We start from the raw sequence: 22,086 nt of genomic DNA on the forward strand, positions 1-22,086 counted from the left end.
TCGAATTCACAACCCCAAGATCAAGAGTCCCTAGCTTACCTACTGAACTAGTCAGGCATCCTAATAGCTTTTTGCTTTTACTCTCTATATAAAGAAAAAATTATTCTCAGATGACTCACTGTTGGTTTGTTGTTCTTTTATTTAAAATACAAACTGAAATACTCTTGACTGTTTCATTTCCCTTTTGTTTCTACCTAAGTAACTTTGAAAAACTCAGCAAGTAAAATACATTTTTAAAAAATAGAAGAAAGCTAGATTTTTGTCCTTCCTTTTATTGGACAATGAGTTTCCTTCTAAAACTTTTGTGGTTGTCATTGCTAAATGTTTCCTTCAAGGAGAAGTCTTCCTATTTTGTTTATTTTTAGAAACTAAAGCTTTCATACAGAGAAAGCTTTTGAAAACTAGAATCTCAAAAGGGAACTTCTAGGCAATGGCTCTTTATTTAGCCCAAGGAAGCAGCAGCTTTGAGAATAAATTTAAAGGTTTCACTTGACCATGCTGGCCCCCTGATATCAGGCTTCCAGCCTCCAAAACTTTAAGCAATAAATGTCTGTTTTTCATAAGCCACCAGTCTGTGGTATTTTGTTATAGCAGCCTGAATGAACTAAGATAGGTACTCAGTCAAGACTCTCAAACCCTGCAATTACAATTCATTACTAGCTTTTGAGAATTTCCATAAGATTTCCATTAATTCTTTGTTATGGCATGTAGCAGGCTGCCTTCTGGACGGGTAGATAGTATGTAGCTGGATACATATCTGGTTTTGTTGTCATTCTAGCAATTTGTTGAACTAGAAAACATGGAAGCCTTCTAGCTATAACCCCTTAGGAACTATGGATAGAAAAATAACAAAAAGGGGTGTCTGGGTGGCTCAGTTAAGTGTCCGACTTTAGATCCCAGCTCAGCTCAGGTCATGAATTCATGGTCCATGAGTTTGAGCCCAGCATCAATCTCCATGCTGGCAGTGTGGACCCTGCTTGGGATTCTTTCTCTCTCCCTCTTTCAGCCCCTCCCCAGCTTATTCTCTCTCTCTCTCTCTCTCTCTAAGTAAATAAATAAACGTAATAAAAGGAAAAAACAGCAACAAAAACAAAAAAACCCATTTAGTTTTAGCTGACAGAAAGGGAATCCTCAAGTGCCAGACATACAGAGGGATTTAAAAGCTAGAATGATTGGGGTGCCTGCATAGCTCAGTTGGTTAAGCATCCAGCTTCAGTTCAGGTCATGATATCATGGTTTGTGAGTTCAAGCCCTGAGTTGGGCTCTGTGCTGACAGCTCAGAGCCTGGATCCTGCTTAGGATTCAATGTCTCTCTCTCTCTCTGCCCCTTCCCTGCTCACGCTCTGTCTCTCTCAAATATTAAAAATATTTTTTAATTAAAAAAAGAATCAGATGTAATACAATATTTTTATCTCAAAATTGAATTGTTTTCAATAGAAAAACAATCTAAAAGAGACCATAATATAAATATGTGTTTTACATTTTGAAAACCAAAAAGGCACTGAAAAAAATTAAGAAATGGCAATTCAATGTGGGAAAAAAAACAAATTTTAAAAGAACATGTCAGAACTTTTAGAAATGATAGTCACTTAGATTTACTATTAAACAAATGGGTTAAGCAGCAGATTAGAACCAAGTGAAGAAGGAATTAATAAATTTGAAAATAGATTTGAACAAATTTTCCTGAATATAGGACAAAAATAAAGAAACACAAAATATGAAAAAGCTTGGAGAATAAACTTAAAGGTCTAACTTCCATCTAACAGGAATTCCAGAAGGAGAGAATAGATTAGGACATGGGAGATAAAACATTTGGAGAGATAATGGCTGGCTAGTAAAGTCAATTGACAAAAGATGTATTTTCTTCTTTTATTAGAAGATTATTATTTTACTAGATAATTAATTGCTTTGGGACATAAACTAATTATTCATATTTATATTCTTTGATCATTGTTAGAACTCATTAAATATTGGTTTAATTAATATAATGTTAAGTGTACATGTATCAGTAAAGGACAAATATTAATAACAAGGAAGATGTGATGGGTGTCATTAAAGAATCACAGAGAGCTCACTGATGAAGATTTATAGTGAGAAATTGCTTCCAGCTGTGATTATTAGAGAAGAATTCATGGAAGACAAGTACAATTTGACAAGTAGAAAGAAGAGGCTGCATATTCCAAACAAACAGGATGATCTAACAAAGGCACAGAATGTAAAAATGCAAAATGCATTCCAGAAAAGGCAAAGAGTCAGTTCATTTTGGTTACAGTGTCTGTCTACCAATAAACAAACCCTTTTACCATAGAGAACAAACCCATAGTCACCAGACGGGAGGTGGGCAGGGGTGGGTTAAATAGGTGACTGGGATTAAGGAGGGCACTTGTTATGATGAGGGCTGGGTATTCTATGCAAGTGGGAATCACTATATTATACACCTGAAACTAATATTACACAGTATGTTTGCTAACCGGAGTTTAAATAAAAACTTTTAAAAAAAAGGATGTTACTTGAAAAAAAATAATAAAGTGTACCTCCAAAGATCAATTGTGGGAGATCAAGAAAATTAGAACCAGATGATGCAGACTTTGACTGTCAGACTAAATATTTCAGATGAGTAGATAAAGAAAAGGCACCTCAAGTAACTTACTGATGGAGGCTTTTCAGCAATGGAATGACAAGATCAGAACCATTGTTTAGGAAGATTGATCCAACCGACAATTACTTGCGATACGAACTAGAGGGAAGACATAGGAGTGAGGAAAATCAATTGATTTGTGTGTCACTAAGGACTCTTAATAGTGACAGAAAATGCAACTCAATCTGGCTTGAACAAATAAGAGTTTTATTAGATCATGCAACCAAAACGTCCAGGGTAGATTGGGTCGGGTATGTCTTCACCCAACATTGTATAATAAAGTATTTGGCTAGCCTTTGTCCCAGGGCTCCTACAAGGTAACCTCTAAATCCTTGGGATTTCCTGAGTAATAAGAGTATTTCTGTCATTTACAAAGGAGCCTGATAATTTATGCTAATGAGGTGACTCCTACTGGGCCCCTATGTAGTTTATGCTAAGGAGATGACTCGGGATGGCCATACAAAAAAATATCAACTATATGATTAGAGGATTATGGATATCAGCCATATGATACATGGCCTAACCACCACAGAGGGGAGGGAGTCTGGGAATTGAGTTCAATTGTATGGCTAATGATTCAATCAATGAATCGATGAAATCCCAGTAAAAACCCCAGACAAGAACATTTGAGTGACCATCCCAGATTAGCAACATTCTGTGGGTATTGTTACATGTTGTGTGCTGGGCAGCCAATGCATCTGGAGTCTACAGGGAGAGGACACAGAAGCTTTGCATTTGAGACCCTCCCAGACCCTACCCTGCCTTCTTTTGACTGCACCCAATTTGGTTGTTTGTTTTCTGCTATAGTAAAATTGGAATCATAAGTATACTGGTTGCCTGAGTTCTGTGAGTTGTTCTAGTGAATTATCACAACTGAAGGGGTAGCGTGACCATAGAGTGGGTAGCCGTTGGTCAGAAGTGTAGATGGCCTGGGAACTTCTGAGCATGAAGAGAGGGTGGTCTTATGGAGGACTGTGCCCTTAACCTGTGAAGTTTGGCTTAACTCTGGGCAGCTAATGTCAGAAGTCATTATATCCAGCAATGCAAAGATTCTGAGGTGTGATCCTGTTAGAATGCTCAAGGAACAGCAGAGAGGCCCAGATGGCTGGAGTGAATGTTGGTAACAGTGATACATATGAGATCTGACAGGTAACTAGCACCAGATCACATAGGCAGTGGTTCTTAGCTCTGGCTGCATGTTAGAATAACTGGGGAGATTTTAGAAGAAACCAATATCCAGGCCCCCACCCCAGGTCAATGAAATCAGAATCTCTTGTGGGTGGGCACAGGAATCCATAGTTTTATCAATTCCTCAGGTGAAGTAGGTCCTGATGCAAGCCCTGGTTGGCAATATTGTGAGAATATTAGATATTGTTCTGAGTGTAAGGGGAAGCTGATGATGCCTGTTGAGCAGAGAAGTGACATAATCTTTCTAAAGTTTTAAAAGACTCATTTGGCTACTGTGTGAAGATTACTCCATGACGGAACAGACTGGAGGTGGGATATCAGGTGAGAGATGAAAATGATTTGGGGCAGGCTACCTCTGTACATGGCATAAGTACGAGAAATGGTTACATCTGGTGTATGTTTTGAAAGAAGACAATTATTCATTAATTGTAGGTGGAATATGAGAGAGAAAAAGAAGTCATAGATGAATCCATGATTTTTGTTTGTTTGTTTTTGCTTGTTTATTTGATTGGTTGGTTTAAGCAAAATGGACTGCTAACCACTAGGGCCAAGAGAATGTTTCCAACTGGTCAGGACTCAGTCACATGTCCATTTCAGCCCTGAAGCAAAGGGGTAAAGTCAATCTTGCCTAAACTACAAGTACTGAGAGTGGAAGAGGGTATTTCAACAGAGGAAAAAAAAATCAGGATATGCCACCAAAAGCAAGGGTAAGAGATGCTGGGTGACTAAGGATACCAGCTCATTAGAGGTCTGCTGGTTATATTCTAGAGGACACATATAGAGTAAAACAAACTTCAAGAGAAAAAATTGAGCTCTTCCTCTTCATTTTTACTTTCCCAAACACATCAGAACTAAGGCCATTAGTTAGGTGGGGCCAAAGGCGTAGCCATGGCGGACCAAATCAGGGTGTCAGAGCTTGAGAAGGGGGAGGAAGACATTCAGGTAAGGAGGCAGCAGTGACAGCCAGGTGCTGTATGTTGGAGCTGGGGTGGAATGAGAAGGGTAACACATAGGAAGACTGGCCTGTGAGGCGTGTCAGAGCCCAAGCAGGGTGAGGAGCATCTGTATAGAAAGGCCATCCAGTGTGGGGTGTCCAGGTCCAAGTGGGAGGAGGAGAACACGCAAGCAGGAGGTGACCCAACAGAGGGCAATAAGGTCTGAGTGGGGTGAGAAGGACATCTGTGTGTGGTGTCAACAGATGGTCATCAAGGTACACACACACATATATATATATATATATATATATATATACATATATATATATACACACATACATTCTCTAGATCCATCCACTGAGAGGCCCAGGAGCAGCTAAAACCCATAGCAATGAAAACCTCTATTACCAAAATATTGGCCCCTAAATATCATTTTCCATTGAAAAGAAGAAAAATGACTGATTCCAGGGCTAGGGCAGAAAAAGTAACACATGAGTCCAGAATACATAAGTGAAAGAAAGGAAGTCCTCAAAAATGATGGGGCCAGCAAAAGGCCATAAAATCAGGTTGAATGCATTGGCCAAAGTGGAGGTCATTTGAGCATTAAAGTAAATGATGGTAGGAATTGGGGCATCTGGATGGTGCAGTCAGTTAAACATCTGACTCTAGTATATGTGCTGCCGAAGTGAGCACTAGCATCTGACTCTAGTTCTGGGTTCAGGACATGACATGAGTTCAAGCCCTGCATCAGGCGTCTGCACAAATGGCACAAGGCTTGGGATTCTCTCTCTTTCCCCCCTCTCTCTGCCCCTCCTTCACCTGTGCACACGCATGTGCTCTCTCTCTCTCTCTCAGAATAAACTTAAAAAAAATGATAGTAATTGAATCCTATCACTGTGAGTCCAAATTGATAAAATAAATGAATAAATTGAAAGTTTAAGGTAGAATAAGGTACTTATATGAGTTTCAAAGTGCCTTCCCACAAAATATTTATTAATTACAAAGGGAAAAAAAGGTAAATTTCCAGTGAAGAAGACTGGCAGGTACCACCTCAATCAGGCCATCAAAGGGAGTATCATAGGTGATGAGAGAAATTGAAACTGAGCCCCATCTAATGGGATACAATAAGAAGAGCATAGCACTTCTCTGCCTGCCCAAAATGCATAGTTTAAATCTAGTCCTGAGGAAAAATCGGACAAACCCCAAACTGGGGGACTGTATGAAATAACTAGTCTATAATCTTCAAAGTATGAAGGTCATGAAAGTCTAGGGAAGACTGTGGAAATGTTCTAGGCCAAAGGAGACTAAAGTGACATGACAGCAAAGCACATGGTATGGTTCTGAACTGGATCCTTTCACTTAAAAGCATATCATCAGGAGATCTGGCAAAATGTGAATAGGTTCTGAAAATTAGAAGTAGCAATTTATCACTGTTAATATCCTAGCTTTGATACTTGAACTATGCTGTGTAGGAAAATGTTTTTGTTTGTAAAACTACATGATGAATATTTAAGGATGATAAGATATTATACTAGCAACTTATTTTCAAATGATACAGAAAAAAGTGCTTTGTACTGAATTTATTATGCCTTTTCTGTCAGTTTGAGGTTGTTAAAATATATTTTTATTTTTTTACTTTATTAAAATTTTTTTAATGTTTTATTTATTTCTGAGAGAGAGAGAGAGAGAGCGTGAGCAGGGGAGGATCAGAGAGAGAAGGAGATGCAGAATCAGAAGCAGACTCCAGGCTCTGAGCTAGCTGTTAGCACAGAGCCAGATGTGGGGCTCAAACCGTGGGATCATGACCTGAGCCGAAGTTGGTCGCCAAACCGACTGAGCCACCCAGGCACCCCAAAAAAATATTTTTAGTAATAGAAATTTAAAGATTGTTTTGTAGCTACCAGGGAGAATTATAACCAAAATATGAAAAAATAATTTCAGAGCTAGTTGATACCATTTAGTCTGTGATCTAATTCAGAGGTTTTTAAAAAAATCACTCATTTGCTCCAAATAAAGCAGTGTTTTATTTTTCTTTCCTTTTTATTTTTTAAAAGGGATTTCAAAAAAAATGTTCATTTATTTATTTTGAGAGAGAGAGAGAATCCCAAGCAGGCTTTGCACTGAAAGTGCTGAGCCGGATGCAGGTCTCAATTTCACAAATTGTGAGATCACGACCTGAGCAGAAATCAAGAGTCAGGCGCTTAACCTACTGAGCTACCCAGATGCCCCTAAAGCAGTGTTTTTAAAAAATATATATATTAGTAGCAACTTTATTAGTGTCTTTTTAAGACTTTCTTCAATTTTTGTAAAAGATTTTTTCTGATATTGAATGTGGATAAATTTATTGTTTCTGCCTGAAAATCTTGACATTGGCACATAGACTGTAATGAATCTAGGAGTTTACAGTTTCTTGGTGGAGGCCTTTAAATTAACTGTTGCAAATAAGTTTGTTTATATATTTTTTTTCTTTTTTTTTCTTTTTAAAGATTTCATTTCCAAGTAATCTCTACACTTAGTGTGGGGTTTGAGCTCACAACCCTGAGATCAAGGGTCACATGCTCCATGGACTGAGCCAGCCAGGTGTCCCCAGCAGGCAAGTTTATATCAGCTCTTACACAATCTACATTGGGGTAAAGCTTCTGCCCCAGAGAAAGTCTTTGACCAAACTAGTAATAAAAAATAAATGTGATTAATGTTATCCACCTATTCAAACAACAGGTCCAAAATCTAAAGCTTACATATTGTTTGAGTTAAGATTAATTAAAATATAAAGTGATTGTTGGAGTGTCTAGGTGGCTCTGTTGGTTGAGTGTCATGATCCCAGGGTCGTGGGAAGCTCCCAGCATGGAGCCCACTTGGGATTCTCTCTCTCTCTCCCTCTCTCTCTCTCCCCCTCTCTCTCTCTCTCTCCCTCTGCCCCTCTCCCTTGCTTGCACTCTCTCTCTCTCTCAAGTAAAATAATACTAATAATACTACTACTAATAATAATAAATAAAACAGTTGTACACTGCAGTGTTATATCTCAATTGTACCTTGATAAAAATGAACAAAGCAGTTGTGTGTAGAGACACATCAGGACCCCATATTGGACTTCTCTGCTGTCTTTCCCTTAACATTCTAAGCTACTTTAAGAATTTCTGACTAAAGTATGTGACAAATTGGTAAACTACATGATACGTGGTGAGTAGCTTCAGAACCACTCCAAGAAAAACAATTGGGCAATTTATATTGGTTTGCAAAATTTTCCATCATGTTACAAGGCCTATCATTTACATTTCAGGCCTTGCCAGGTCTATTAAAGAAATTTGAGAAAGATGAAGAGATTAAGATAGTCCTTCCTAACAAATAAGAATTTAAAAGAAAATTATGTGTAACTACTTTGGCAAACCCCATTTTCTACATATTTGTAACTATATACCCAGATTTAGTCAATCATTCTATGTCTTAGTGAGAAGAATATGTCACCTTGGAACAGGTCTTTCTTCCAAGTTAGCACCAAGACTTTGTTTCAAGAGAACACATTTTTCTTTCTTTCTTTGTTCTTCTCCATGTTTTTTGAATCTGTTGCTAGGCCCAGAGTTGTAGCCCATAAGTGGGTCATCAGAAGGTAGGAAACAGTGTCGGGTGCTGACACAGCAATGGCAGCTGGGACAGAGACCCCTGGAGGGTTGAGTCATTTCACAGATGTCTCTTCATGAAGACATGGGACTAAGTTTCTGAACCAGGTAAGACCTCAGGAATTCTGGGCTTATCACTAGAGGGAGGAACTACAGGGAAAAAAAGTATTATTATTACTGTAGTAATAATTATTGTACTGTATACTATATTATACTGTATTACTGTATATTATACTGTATTACTGTAGTAATAAGTATTATTACTGTAGTAATAATAAATAGTAACTAATTGTAATTAATTTCAGTACTGAAATAAATGTAACTTTATAATGTTAGCAAACTATTAAAAATGAACATATGGGATACATTAAGATGTGTAATTTTGGGGCACCACACCTAGCTCTGTGCTGATAGCACAGAGCCTGCTTGGGATTCCCTCTCTCCCTTTCTCTGCCTCTTCTCTGCTCACAGTCTCTCTGTCTGTCTGTCTGTCTCACACACACACACACACACACACACACACACACACTAAATAAATAAACTATGGGGTGCCTGGGTGGCTCAGTTGGTTAAGCATCTGACTTTGGCTCAGGTCATGATCTTGCAGTCTGTAGGTGCAAACCCGGCATCAGGCTCTGTGCTGACAGCTTAGAGCCTGGAATCTTCTTCAGATTCTGTGTCTCCCTCTCTCTCTGCTCCTCCCCCACTCATGTTCTCTCTTTCTTTCTCTCTCTTTCAAAAATAAATAAACATTAAAGAAATAAAATAAAAAGATGTGTAATTTTATCACACACATATCTGATCTTTTGTATAAACAATAAATCATGGTCAATATCAGTTATCTCAGAAAGGACTCTGTGAAATACCACGGAAAAGCCCTTGACTCTCAATATGTAGCCAAATGAGTATATATTTATTAAAGGGGACTGACCAAGTGTGAGTAGTATTATTATTAACATATATATGATAAACATTTTTTTACACTTGAATATTTCAAATATGTGTATGGGATACAGAACAGTTGTCCTAAAATAACCAGCTAATTTGCATTGTAAACCTACTGTAGGTATAAAAATCATTAATTTTTAATTATAACTTCCTAAAGGGACAGGCTTCTTTATGATTAATGAATTTTGAAAGCTTGAGATGAACATTTTCTAGAGTTAGCATACCCTGGAGTCAATTTCTATCTCTGCTACTTAATCTTTCTTATTTCCTCGTCTATAATCTGTTTCTTTAAGTAGGTCATAACTACTGATTAATCATCACAAAAGCTTTATTACCCTTTAAGTACTCACGAACATCATTATTTTAATCTCACTTGCGTGAACACAGTTTGTCACATTCAGTATTAATATAAACATGGAATGTGCTACTGAGAAGAGGAAATCACTAAAATCATGATTGATTTTATGATAATTCTTTTTGAATTTTAAATGAAGCAAAAAGTTTAGATTCAAAGAGTAAATTTTATACTGGGTTTAGGAAATTTGATTCTACGGAAACAAAATGAGAGTACTGTGGTATTTTGCATGGTCTTTCACTTTTTAAAAAATGTTTTATTTATTTCTGAGAGAGAGAGAGAGAGAGGAAACAGCATGAGCAGGGGAGGGTCAGAGAGAGACACACAGAATCTTTTTTTTTAATTTAAAATTTATTTCATTATTGTTCATTTATTTTTTAAAATAGTTTATTGTCAGTTGGTTTCCATATAACACCCAGTGCTCATCCCAACAAGTGCCCTCCTCCATGCCCATCACCCCCCTTCCCTTCTCCCCCACCCCCATCAGCCCTCAGTTTGTTCTCAGTATTCAAGAGTCTCTCATGTTTTGCCTCCCTCCCTCTCCCCAGCTATTTTTCCCCTTCTTCTCCCCCATGGTCCTCTGTTAAGCTCCTCCTAATCCTCCTATATGTGAGACACAGAATGTGAAGCAGGCTTCAGGCTCTGAGCTGCCAGCATAGAGCCCAATGCGGGGCTCGAATCCACGAAGAGTGAGATCATGACCTGAGCCGAAGTCAGATGCTTAACTGACTGAGCCACCCAGGCGCACCTCTTTAACTTTTGATATTATTAAAATAATTGTTGAAAATCACTGTCTGTGCCTCGATTCCCTTATCTGGAAAGTAAGGACACTACTACCTGCCTAAATTTGCTTCTTAGAAAGATTTGAGAGAAAAAAGTTCAAAGATCTTAGAAGAGAGCTGATATAAATTTTAATGTTTTTATTTCATTTGAACAATTATTGTAGTTGAACTAGTAAATGACAAAATAACTGAGTATAATTTTGAATACATAGATGGAATTCAAATAAAAAGTAAGAATCTTTGTCCCAAACACTTTGTGGAAGTGAAATGTACCAATAGAAAGAAATAATAACCACAGTTTCCCATAGGTAAAAAAAATTTGTGTGCTATATCCACTTAAAGCATGCATATTTGAATTTTCTTCATGATATTTTTATTAAAAGAATTAAACTTAGAATTTTTAAAAAAGTTATCATGAGGGGCACCTGGGTGGCTCAGCTGGTTAAGCCTTCAACAGATCATGACCTTTCAGTTTGTGAGTTTGAGCTCCAAGTCAGGGTCTGTGCTGACATCTCAGAGCTTGGAGCCTGCTTTGGATTCTGTGTCTCTGTCTCTCTCTGCCCCTCCTCCACTCGCATTTAGTCTCTCTCAAAAATAAATAAACATTTAAAAAATTATTTTATTTGAGAGAGAGAGAGAGACTACAAGCAGGGGAGAGGAGCTGAGAGGCAGAGGTGGGGGAGAGAGAAAAGAGAGAGAGAGAGAGAGAGAGAGAGAGAGATCCCACAGGCTCCATGCTCAGAGAGAACTCAAGGTTCAATACCACAGCCAGGAGATCATGACCTGAGCCAAAGTCAAGAGTCAGATGCTCAACCAACCCACTGAACCACCCTGGCTTCTGAAACTTGAAATTTTTGAAGGACTTAACCAATATGCTTGAATTTTATGAACCTGAAAAATTAGTTTTAATCATTTCCTCATGTCATTTGTAAATAAGCCATTAATATGTTTGTAAAAAGCTACAAGAATCATGACTAAAGGGCAGCAAAGCTCCTAAGGTGAAACAACAAATAAGGGAAGTTTGTATGAATCTTTCTTCCAGTCTTGGTTCAGGTTATGGAGTAAGAGGAGAAATCTCTCCCTGAACTGTTTTGCTTTTTGTCCTTTGCTGTTAAAACTTGACAAAAACACCAGAATGTACACTCATTAAAGATTATGAAATTAAAAATAATGCTCAGTTTCAAAAATTCAAGTCCATAGTCACCCCGCCCTTTCACTGAAAACAGTCATTTCATCATTTTTGCTTCTGGGAGCAATGTTTGGCACAAGGTGAACAGGAATGAAAACATGACACAGCAGAAAGTCTTAGCACAGTGCAGTCTAAAAGGCTTGTAAGCATCTTTAGGTAATAAATAATGGAGCTGGAAACCTGCCTCTAAGAGCTGAAGTTTCTGGCTAGAAGTAAAGACTAGCCAGCACATTTGAAAATAAAGTAGCCTGAAGCAAAATCAGCAGATGTTCAAGGCAAATTTTCTTATGTAAAACTCCATAAAGAAGTATGTAATGAAACCTCATGTAAACAAATAATACTAAGGAAAATTTTGCATTGTATTTGTTAGTCAAGGTGGTGGTAGGGAGGTGAGGTGGTTGAGGGGAGGGAGTTACCACTTGGCTAAAAGGCAGCTCCAAAACTCTAAAATTGTGTTGCTAATCTATGTGATCTAAGGACAAGTGTAGAGAACAAAAAGCAATTACCTTCCCTTCATGCCTAGTTGAGTGTTTCTGCCCCAAATGTTTATTTTTTATTCTTAAATTTCTGAGAGAGACAATGTGAGCAGGGGAGGGTCAGAGAGAGAGAGACACACACAGAATCTGAAGCAGGCTCCAGACTCTGAGCTAGTTGTCAGCACAGAGCCCTTCGTGGGGCTTGAACCCATGAACCATGAGATAATGACCTGAGTTGAAGCTGGACGCTTAACCGAGCCACCCAGGTGCCCCACAAATGGTTTTTAAAAACCCTCTTCTGGATATCATCAAGAAAACGGTCACATTCAGATACTTCGTGATTTAACATTATTATATATTAAGAGCAGAAAAGGGTCATTTGTAATATGCAAAAAACGGAGAAGAGATTGGATTAAAATTCTTAGATTCTCTAGCAAAGAAATGAAGCATTAAAAAAAAAAGTACTCTGAGCAAAAGTTTTAATTCAGACAAATGTTAGATTAAGAGGTGTGAGAAAAGGGTATGTAGAAACTATCACCAACAGAAAGCTAAGTCAAGGCCAGCTTCCACATGGTGAAAAATCAGGGCCAGTCCCTTCGAATGAAGCGCTTTTCAATCGGGACCTGGCAGACAGAATTGGTAGAAATTGCAACCACCAAGGAGAATTAGACCCATCTCTGTAATGAGGAATGATTGGCAAATCACTATGTGTTCCTTGGTTAAAAAAAAAAAAAAAAAAAGGATTTTCGCAACAAAGTAAATGCCAGTTGAAACATCCTACTCTTCAAATTCCACAGTGGCTTACAAGGAGAGAATTTGCTTTGCTTCTACTATGAAGTAACCCAAGTTAATTAATAGTTGCCTACCTAGGACCCCCAAATTTTGTTTGCATTAAGATTGTAATGCTGACACTAATTTTTTGCCGCCACAATAAAAATTCAAATTTTGGCAAACTGGGTTTTGACATATGCTGTATATATTAAGTAAATAGCTTATGAAAAGTGATTACATCTTAATTCTTATATGAGAGCTAGGAATAAAATTCTTTAAACAAATTAATGCAAAGACATGAACAAAATAATTTTAATTAACTGCTGTGGAAATTCTTTCTCCTCTCCCTTCACTCTTGTTGAGAAACAGTAATCTTTGTTTAATTTAGAGATAAAATATTAGGGAATAATGTTAAAATAGGCATATTACATCATTGTATTTACTATTAAAGAAGGCCAAATCTTTTATCAGGGATCTTTGAGTGAGAAAACGTGTATATGTCAGGGTCCTAAAGCTTGAGTGACTGAAACCTGCACTACCAGCCTACTAGATGCCCCCAATGATCCCTGATTCCCGGGACTCATACCATTGTGTCCAGTATTAAGAGGGCTGACCCTGGTAACTTACAGGATACTGTGGGAAAGACATAATGGTTTTCACCTTGTTCTCTGATAAATGCTTGTTCTAGAGGAAGCCAGCTGAGATGTTACAACATTCAAGCGACCCTACAGAGAGGTGTTCATGGCAAGGAGCTGAGAGCTCCAACCAAACATGTGAGTGAGCCATGTTGGAAGTGGGTCTTCGGTGCCAGTCAAACCTGCAGAGGACTGCAGCCCCAATCAATGTCTTGACTACAATCAAATGAGAACTCAAGGGAAAATGCCCCTAGATCTCCGAATCACAGAAACTGCGGAGATAACACATATTTATTGCTGTAAATCACAAGGTTTGGGATAATTTGTTACTGCAGCAGATTAGAAAGTGTGTGTGTTTTCTCTCCCAAGAAATAGTAATAGCAAAATGAACCCAACCACTTTAAGTCATTTACAAAGTTGATAGCTTCTGTAATTTTTGTACTTAATGAGGCCTTATCTCAAGGAACTCGCCATTAAGTCCCTTTTTTTTCAAAGTGCTGTATGGAGACCAGGAGGATTATTAACTAGTAACTAATAGTTAGCATTAGTTAGGAGCTTGTTAGAAACGTAGAATTTCAAATTCTATCCCAGACCTACTGAATCAGAATCTACATTTTATGAGATTCCCCCACTACATATAAGTACATCCAAGTTTGAGAACACTTAGGTGTTCGATTGTTAATGTTATAGCCTGTAGTTGGAAACCCTGGCTATATAATTAAGAGCCCTTTCAAAAACTACTGTTGGAAAAGCCCATCCCCAGAAATTGTGATTTAACTGGTCTGGATTGAGGTCTATTTTAGAATTTTTCCCCTTGAAAACTACACTGAAACCTCACATCAGCTGACTTCCTGGTCTGCTCCAGGCCTGATTCTAGAAGTCAGCTATGTCGAGGTGTGCCCCTGAGACTGCCCTGGGGCTACAATGGTGCAGGGAACAGGATTCTTCTGGGGCACTGCATGCCAAAGCAACTTCACACCTGCTCAAGAACTACTGCAGATTATTTCTGCCTTCTCATATTCATGTTCTTCCATGACTCAATTCATTCCAAGAAAAGTATCCATGCCTTCCTGTCTTACAGGTCAATTTGGATTTGTTGTCGAGGGCCAGAGAACCAGATGCTGAATAAAGAAAGTTTCAGGATAGGCTGGGTAACCTGCTGGATTAGGACCCAGCATCTTTTAGCTTTATCTTTCCCGGACGGCAATATGGAAGTAACTAATGTTTCTCACAAGTCGTTAGGAAATGATTTTACTGTTGACCAAATACTAGTAAACTAAGATTTCTAATGTGATGGGTGCTTGCAAATGTTAGGCTGATTGCTTAATAAGAAGCTTAAATTGATAACATTTAATACCACTTGAGTGTAAGTGGGGGAGGGGAGGTGTTTGTTTCCCTTACTATTGCATCTGTAGGGATGGAAACAATGCCTGGCACATGGCATGCTCTTAACAAATATTTGTTGACATAAATCCCTCAAAACCCAGTAACTTCTGATGATTCATTCATCCAAAGTTACTCAGCATTCCATGCTAGCAAATCTGCAACGGAAACTGTTTTATTAAAGGATTTTAAAATAAAGCTTTAAATTTCCTTTTAAAAAGTAAATTTTGTGCCCAAATCCAATGTCCTGATTCGAATTTCTGCCCTAGTTTGGCCTCGGTTCCTCCTTTGAAGATTAGTTAGGGATGTGATCTCTGCCCTTGAATCTCCTTCCTTTGTAGTTTTTTTGGCCTGCGCGTTTACGTTTCCCAGGCGGAGGAGCGCGCGCCGCGGCTGCGCCCATAAGCGCGCGCTGCGCGGGTCTGTAGCTGTCAGGCGGGCGGGGCTGCCTAGGACCCGGGAGGAGCCGCTCCTCTCGCGCCGCAGAGCCACCGCGCCGACCCGCGCACCCCCTCCCTGCCGGGTTGTGGCAGCCCCTTGGTGGCAGGAACCGCCCCCACTACCCCCACCCCAACCCCCGCCAACCTCGCAGACTCTGGGTGCGGATGCTCGCGGGTGGGCTGGGCCGGCCGGCAGAGCGTGAGGCAGGCTCTGTGGGAGGAAGGGGCCCCGCACCGCCTTCTCGGCCCGAGTCCGCGCGCGCCGCCCCAGGGCAGGGTCTGCGGGGGAGCGAGGCGGCGGCGCCGCATCCCGGGCCTCCGGCCGGGCGCGTGGGCGGGCCGGGGCCGGGCGCGACGCCCCTGCGGGCCCGCGGCGCCTCTCCCACGCTCCCAGCTCCTCCCCCTCCTCTTCCTTCCTTCCCCTCAGCCTCCCGGGAGGCGCTGGCGGACGCGAGCCGCGGCGGGCGCCCGAGCTTTGTGTGCGCCCGCGGGCCCGAGGCGAGCCTGGGGTGGCCCAACTTCGCGGCTCCTGGCCGGCTCCCAGGCGGGAGTTGTGAGGCGTGGCTGGGTGGAGAAGGCGACCGGGACTGGGGGGGCGGGGGGCTCCCCGGTGGGCGGGAGGGATCTAGCGAGCCGCGCTGGACAATGAGCTGGGCAGCTCGACGCTGCGGCCACTTGTAGTGGGGGCGCGGGCCGGTTGGCGCCTCGGCTGCTCAGAGGCCCCCACCTGCGAGGAGACGGCGGGATGCCAGAGCCAGGTGTCCCGGCTCTGTGAGGCCCCTCAGGGTCCGAACGTCCCTGGACTCGGTTCTCGCGTTGACGTTAGGCTACCCAGGGGTTGTGGCTGGGAGGGTTTTGTGGGGAGCCCTCGGAGCAGCCGCGATGGCCAGCACCAGGAGTATTGAACTGGAGCACTTTGAGGAACGGGACAAAAGGCCGCGACCGGGGTCGCGGAGAGGGGCGCCCAGCTCCTCAGGAGGCAGCAGCAGTTCGGGCCCCAAGGGGAACGGGCTCATCCCCAGCCCGGCGCACAGTGCCCACTGCAGCTTCTACCGCACGCGGACCCTGCAGGCTCTGAGCTCAGAGAAGAAGGCCAAGAAGGCGCGCTTCTACCGGAATGGGGACCGCTACTTCAAGGGCCTGGTGTTTGCCATCTCCAGCGACCGCTTCCGGTCCTTCGATGCCCTGCTCATCGAGCTCACCCGCTCCCTGTCGGACAACGTGAACCTGCCCCAGGGCGTCCGCACCATCTACACCATCGACGGCAGTCGGAAGGTCACCAGCCTGGACGAGCTGCTGGAAGGTAGGAGGAGAGGGCCCGGCGCGGCAGGTGCGGCCCGGCGCGACAGCAGGTGCAGTGGCCACGGGCCGGCGCGCGCCCGCTTGCGCTGCGCAGAGGGGAGTTTACGGGGTGTTTTCTAGGCGGCCATGGGAAGTACGTTTCTGTCTGCTTTTCTATAGATTGTGTGTGTGGGGCGCGCTCCCACGTACACTGTCCTTCCCCAGAGATTTGTCTTTAAAAAAGAAAAAAAAAATCCTAGAGGGCTTTCGTGCCATCTCTTAAGACTGGTGAACTTGGAGTTTTTGTTTGTAATGCAAATTGTTTGAAAAGGTGGCTCTCAGCTGAGGATCTGGGTAACCCTCTTGCTGATAAGCTAGATTTTCGGCCGTGTGTGTGGACCTCAGTGCAGGCACCTGTGATGTTCCAGCGTTTGGGACTCCATTGTACCTGCTCTCCTCAGAAGTTGTGGTTGTGAAACCCTCCAGGTTGGCTTTCCTAGTTTGGTTTGCAGCGTGTAATTTAAGGTCAGGAGGCATGATCCTAGACAGTGGTTCTCAACCTTGGCTGCGTCTTGACTCACTAGAGACTTTAAAAAATTATGGATGGCTGCCCCCTGCCCCCAGATATTTGGATGTTTGGGGTGTGATCTGGGCAGTTGGAGCTTTAAAAGCTCCCCAGGTGGTTGCAATGTACAGCCAAGATTGAGAACCACTGTGCTAAAGGGTTTTCCACATTTGGTTGGTAATGAGGTGAATCAAGGTCAGTTTCTCCTGCCTCCCTCCCCTACTGAAAGTAGCTAGTTAAGATGATAGAGTCTGTTGGAATCAGCAGTTGGGGCCTATTATGAATTAGTAATCCTAGAGCATTAATGAGGCTTTACTCAGAGGGTCTGCTTGGCTGTGTGTTGTGTCATCCTTGAATTTATTCTTTCCTTTCAAGGTGAAAAGCGTCACTAGTAGTTAACTTCTTTCCAGATCTAAACAGCACCTATAGAGACAGAACCCAAGTGTATGCAGGCTGCATGTTTGCATACAGTCTCCTCTCATGCATCTTTTTGAGGAAAAAAAAAAAAAAGCTTGGGGAGAGGGCGAGAGAGAGAGAGAGAGAGAGAGAAAGTCCCAGGCAGGCTCTGCACTATCAGCTTGGAGTCTGACTTGAGGCTTGATTCCATGACCTATGAGATCATGACCTGAGCCAAAATCAAGAGTTGGATGCTTACTCCACTGAGCCACCCAGTGCCCCTCTCATGCATCTTCTTAATGCAAATGGTACATTCCATGTAGTGATAGCAATACTGGCTTGACACGGAAAGGAAACTGAACTTTGAGCCAACTATTTTTCTTATATTATCTCACCATGGTCTTTTGGTTTGAAGGCAGTTTGCCCATCTTATACATGAGGAAACTTGAGCATCATGCCTTGTTACACAGCGCCTGCATATAATGCCCTTTCATCTCCAGTTCACCTCTAATAAATTGATGTAGCCATACTAGGAGTACTGAAGGTGGTTGAGTTTCTCTACTTAGTCATTGTTATCAGAGGTTTTCCCTGTCTTAGCTAGATGAGGACCCTGCCAAAATTAAATTGTCTCTTCAGCCTATGTGTATGTGTTTTCTCAACTTCACACATTCACTTGGTTGTTGTGTGTTTTGGTTTTAAAGTCTTCCTGAGGAGATGATGACAGCCAGAGGAGTTTAAATGATACATTTTTTAAAGCGCTTTATTACTTTATCATGTGAAATACTTAAAAGTAGCGTTTGCCTAGATATTTCAAAACTGAGTAACATTTTCTGGCTGACCCAAGCCATATTAGCAGCCCTGTGGAAAAATCAAGGCAATGCCTATTGCTGAAGCACCCATTTCTCACATTCCCTTTGGATGCTGTGTATTGTGTCTGAGGAGGGACAAAAATTTTAACATACTTTCAAGTAATTTTAACAGTGTATTTGCTACATGAAGTTAGTGTACTCCAGAGATGAATATCATCATGGTGGGGGAAGGGGTGGTCAAGATGACCATTATGCATATGAGTTAATGAGAGCATGTATTGTACCCTGAGTTTGAGATTGCCCAGGAATTACATGCTCCACTGAAACTGTGTAGTTTCACTTGATCTTAGCCAAAAGGCCGAGAAGGAATGAAACTGTGTAGTTTCAACTGTAAGTTGAAAGTTGACAAGTTTATTTCCCATTATGTATTCGCTGATGTTTGGAGGATGGGGAACCATAAGTATGGATACAGTCCAAATTTTACTGCTGTATGATAAATAATATAACATAAATAACTTGCACAATAGAAATGTTTTCCTGGTCTAGCCAGTTGCCTGCTTGTTTCAAGCAGTCTTTAATATAAAAAAATTACTGCAAAAGAAGAAAGTTTGTGCCCTTTTGTCGTAGTGACATTCTCTCTGACAATGGATCTTTGTCTAGGTCTTGAATTTCCAACAAAATGAGTGGAATACCTTGTTGCAAGGCCGTTTGCAAGAAAAAAAATCAGTACTTAATATCAATCATTTTCAAACTTAAATAGTTTAAACTTTTAGTTAAAATTGTGTGCTCAGATGTTCAGATTTATCATGAGGAAGAACTAACCAGCTATCGGCAAAGTTAATATTTGCATCAGTAAAAATGAATACAGACTATATGAGTGTTGCCCATATGGTCAAAATTGACTAATTCATTTCAGATCATTTTAAAAAATGTTTTATTTTTAAATTGTATTATTTTAGTAATCTCTACACTCAATATGGAGCTTGAACTTATGATTCTGAGATCGAGAGCCCTAAGCTTTTCCAGCTGAGTCATCCAGGCACCCCTGGCTATTTTCATTTTTTTTTTTAAATAGGCTTCAGGCCCAGTGCAGAGCCCAGCAAGGAGAGCAAAATGGGGCTTGAACTCATGACCCCAAGATCAAGACCTGAGATAAAATCAAGAGTTGGACATTTGAGTGAACCACCCAGGTGCCCCTCCCTCCCCCTTTTTTGAGTGTAAGTAGGGGAGAGAGGGAGACAGAGAGAGAGAGAGATGAGAATCCTAAGCAGGCTCCATAGTCAGTGCAGAGCCCGACTTGGGGCTCGATTCCATAACCCTGGGATCATCACCTGAGCCGAAACCAAGAGTCAGACACTCAACAGCCTGAACCACAACAGGTGCTCCTGGTTCATTTTCTTAAAGTGTTTAATTAATTAATTTGAGAGAGAGAGAGACAGACAGGGAGTGTGAGTGAGAAAGGGGCAGAGAGTGGGAATCCTAAGCAGGCTCCATGCTGTCAGTGCAGAGCCCCACACAGGGCTTAATCCCACGAACCATGAGATCATGACCTGAGCCAAAATCAAGAGTCAGATGCTCAACCAAACGGCACCCTGCCCCTGGTTCATTTTTAATAAAGATTCTTTGATATTAGTTTTTACAACATTATATTCTGTTCTCTGCATCTTCCATCCCACAAAACTTGTAGTTTAGGAGATATTGCTTTTCTAAAATATTTTTCTAAAACGCTAGAATAGAAAGTGATGATTCAAGACAGCTGGGCATGAACACTCATTTAGAGCCCCAGTCCTGTTGAACTCACATGACAAAAGAAATTTGCATGGCCCAGATTTTTTTCTTTGGCCATTGACCTTGAATGTCTCTGGAGACTGAAAACAGTATTCAGATGTTGGCTGACACTCCTCCTATACTATGCTAAACCAGCAGGCATCTTTAGCCTTTTGGTTTACTTCCCCTTGCTGGATTAATTTCACTGAGTTGGTGCTGTGCATGCCTGTACTATGTTTAGTCTTTGAAACTGGATGGGCACCTTCTCTCAGAAGAGGACTGTGAGTCATAACAGTCAGTACTGGCAAAATCTGTTTCTGATGTCTGAAGCCATGATACAGTCAAACTTACAGCATCTCTGATAGACAATTGAGGATGTTCAGATGACTTGTTCTGAAGTTCTCATGTCTGCGGCTAAGAGAATTCCTAATCTTAGGTGTTTAAGTTTATTTAAGTAATCTCTGCACCTGACATGGGGCTCGAACTCATGACCCACAGATCAAGAGTCTTATGTTCCTCCTACTGAGTCAGCCAGGCACAACTCTAATCTTAGTTTTTGTTTCATGAGTTCTCCCCTTCTGAACACTTTGGCTATATTTGTAAAGTTTTGATGTCCTAAAGAGATGGATGGTAGATTCATGGATAGTAGAAACAATGTCTGATTGAGTCAGGATCACTGGGGTCTAGTGACTGGATTTAAGGAAAAATCACCTCTGTTCTCTGGGCATTAGAGTCCTTTCCTATTGAATGAAAGGTTGGCAGATTATCTAAAGAAGATCCTTTCTAGACTGAGACCATATATACCCTTCTCCTTTCTGAGCGATTACTGAGTGTATGATGGCCTGGGCTGCCTTTCCTTACCTAGAACCTGTCTTCCAGCGAATGTCCTACTACCAAGAAAGTAGTGGATATAAGGGTTTGATGAAGTATTTGCCAGGAGTCACAAATATTAATAGCCACCTGTCTCTGCCTCTCTCATTCCAAAGTAAAATGTTGATTTATGTTATTTTGATATTTTACTCAGTCAGCATCAAACATTGAACTTTTTTGCAAGAAAATTTTGATTATTTTGATAAGTGATACTTCCATTCATCCATTAAATGAACTTTAAAATTAGCTTGAATTCATTTGAATTTAAGAGAAATAAAGTTCTAAAGTGATCAAGCACTTGACGTTTCTGAGGTTCTTATAGTAAGCCTAGTTTATTGAATTTATTTGGGTAGGTCAACCTCTTTGAAGGTGTTAAGCTGAAATATAGTTACTGAAAGAGTTTTTAAGTAAAAATGATCTCAAGAACCCAGGGTAAGGGTTCCCCCTGAAAGATAGATTTTTTATAGTAATAATAGAAATCGAGTTCTTTGAAACTTGAGGTAAGGAAAGAAACATAAACTTCATAAGATATTTGCATAGAAGTCAAAAGTAGTACACCAAGGCATTTATGATGATCAGATGTGGCAGTTTAGCACTGAATTTTAGGTGTGCAAGCCTTCTCTGGCAGACTCATCGGTTCTTCAAGAACCTCCCAGGCCTTGGGGATTTTGGTCTGATAGTTGTTGATTGGGAGAATATTTGTTGTTTCAAGTGCTGTTCCAGGGTACAGTTTCCCCTAAGATGCTCACATTCTAGAGGGAGAGAGATAGTGAACACACACACACACACACACACACACACACACACACAGAGTTGGTTCCAGCTCACGTGCTGTAAATGAAGTAGTAATGAGGTGGGGGCAAAATGATGAAAACCTCATTCCTGAGGAATAGATGTTGGAGTTAAGGTCTGAGGTCAAGCTTAGAACTCTTCCCTTTGCTTACTCACAGCATTTTTCCGTAGCGCTATTATAACACTGATCTTTGTAATTAGTGGTATATCAGGTCTGTCTTGCTGCACTAGACTGGGAGCATGGTGAAG

At 41.1% G+C, this 22,086-nt stretch overlaps 1 protein-coding gene across 7 annotated transcripts in view; it reads left to right on the forward strand.

The window, feature by feature from the left end:
* Positions 1-16,142: 16,142 nt before the first annotated feature.
* DCLK2 (doublecortin like kinase 2) overlaps positions 16,143-22,086 on the forward strand; it is a 154,665-nt gene continuing 148,721 nt past the window's right edge. For all 7 annotated transcript variants that reach the window (XR_005528756.1, XR_005528757.1, XM_039234366.1 and 4 more), the window contains exon 1: positions 16,143-16,660. Coding sequence is in view for 5 of the 7 variants with exons in the window: in XM_039234366.1 (XP_039090297.1) it covers positions 16,240-16,660 (421 nt within the window). In the remaining 2 variants the exon portion in view is untranslated. The remainder of the gene's footprint in view (positions 16,661-22,086) is intronic.

Source organism: Hyaena hyaena, unplaced genomic scaffold (genome assembly GCF_003009895.1).
Source record: "Hyaena hyaena isolate Hyena2069 unplaced genomic scaffold, ASM300989v1 scaffold_89, whole genome shotgun sequence".
Lineage (NCBI taxonomy): Eukaryota > Metazoa > Chordata > Mammalia > Carnivora > Hyaenidae > Hyaena > Hyaena hyaena.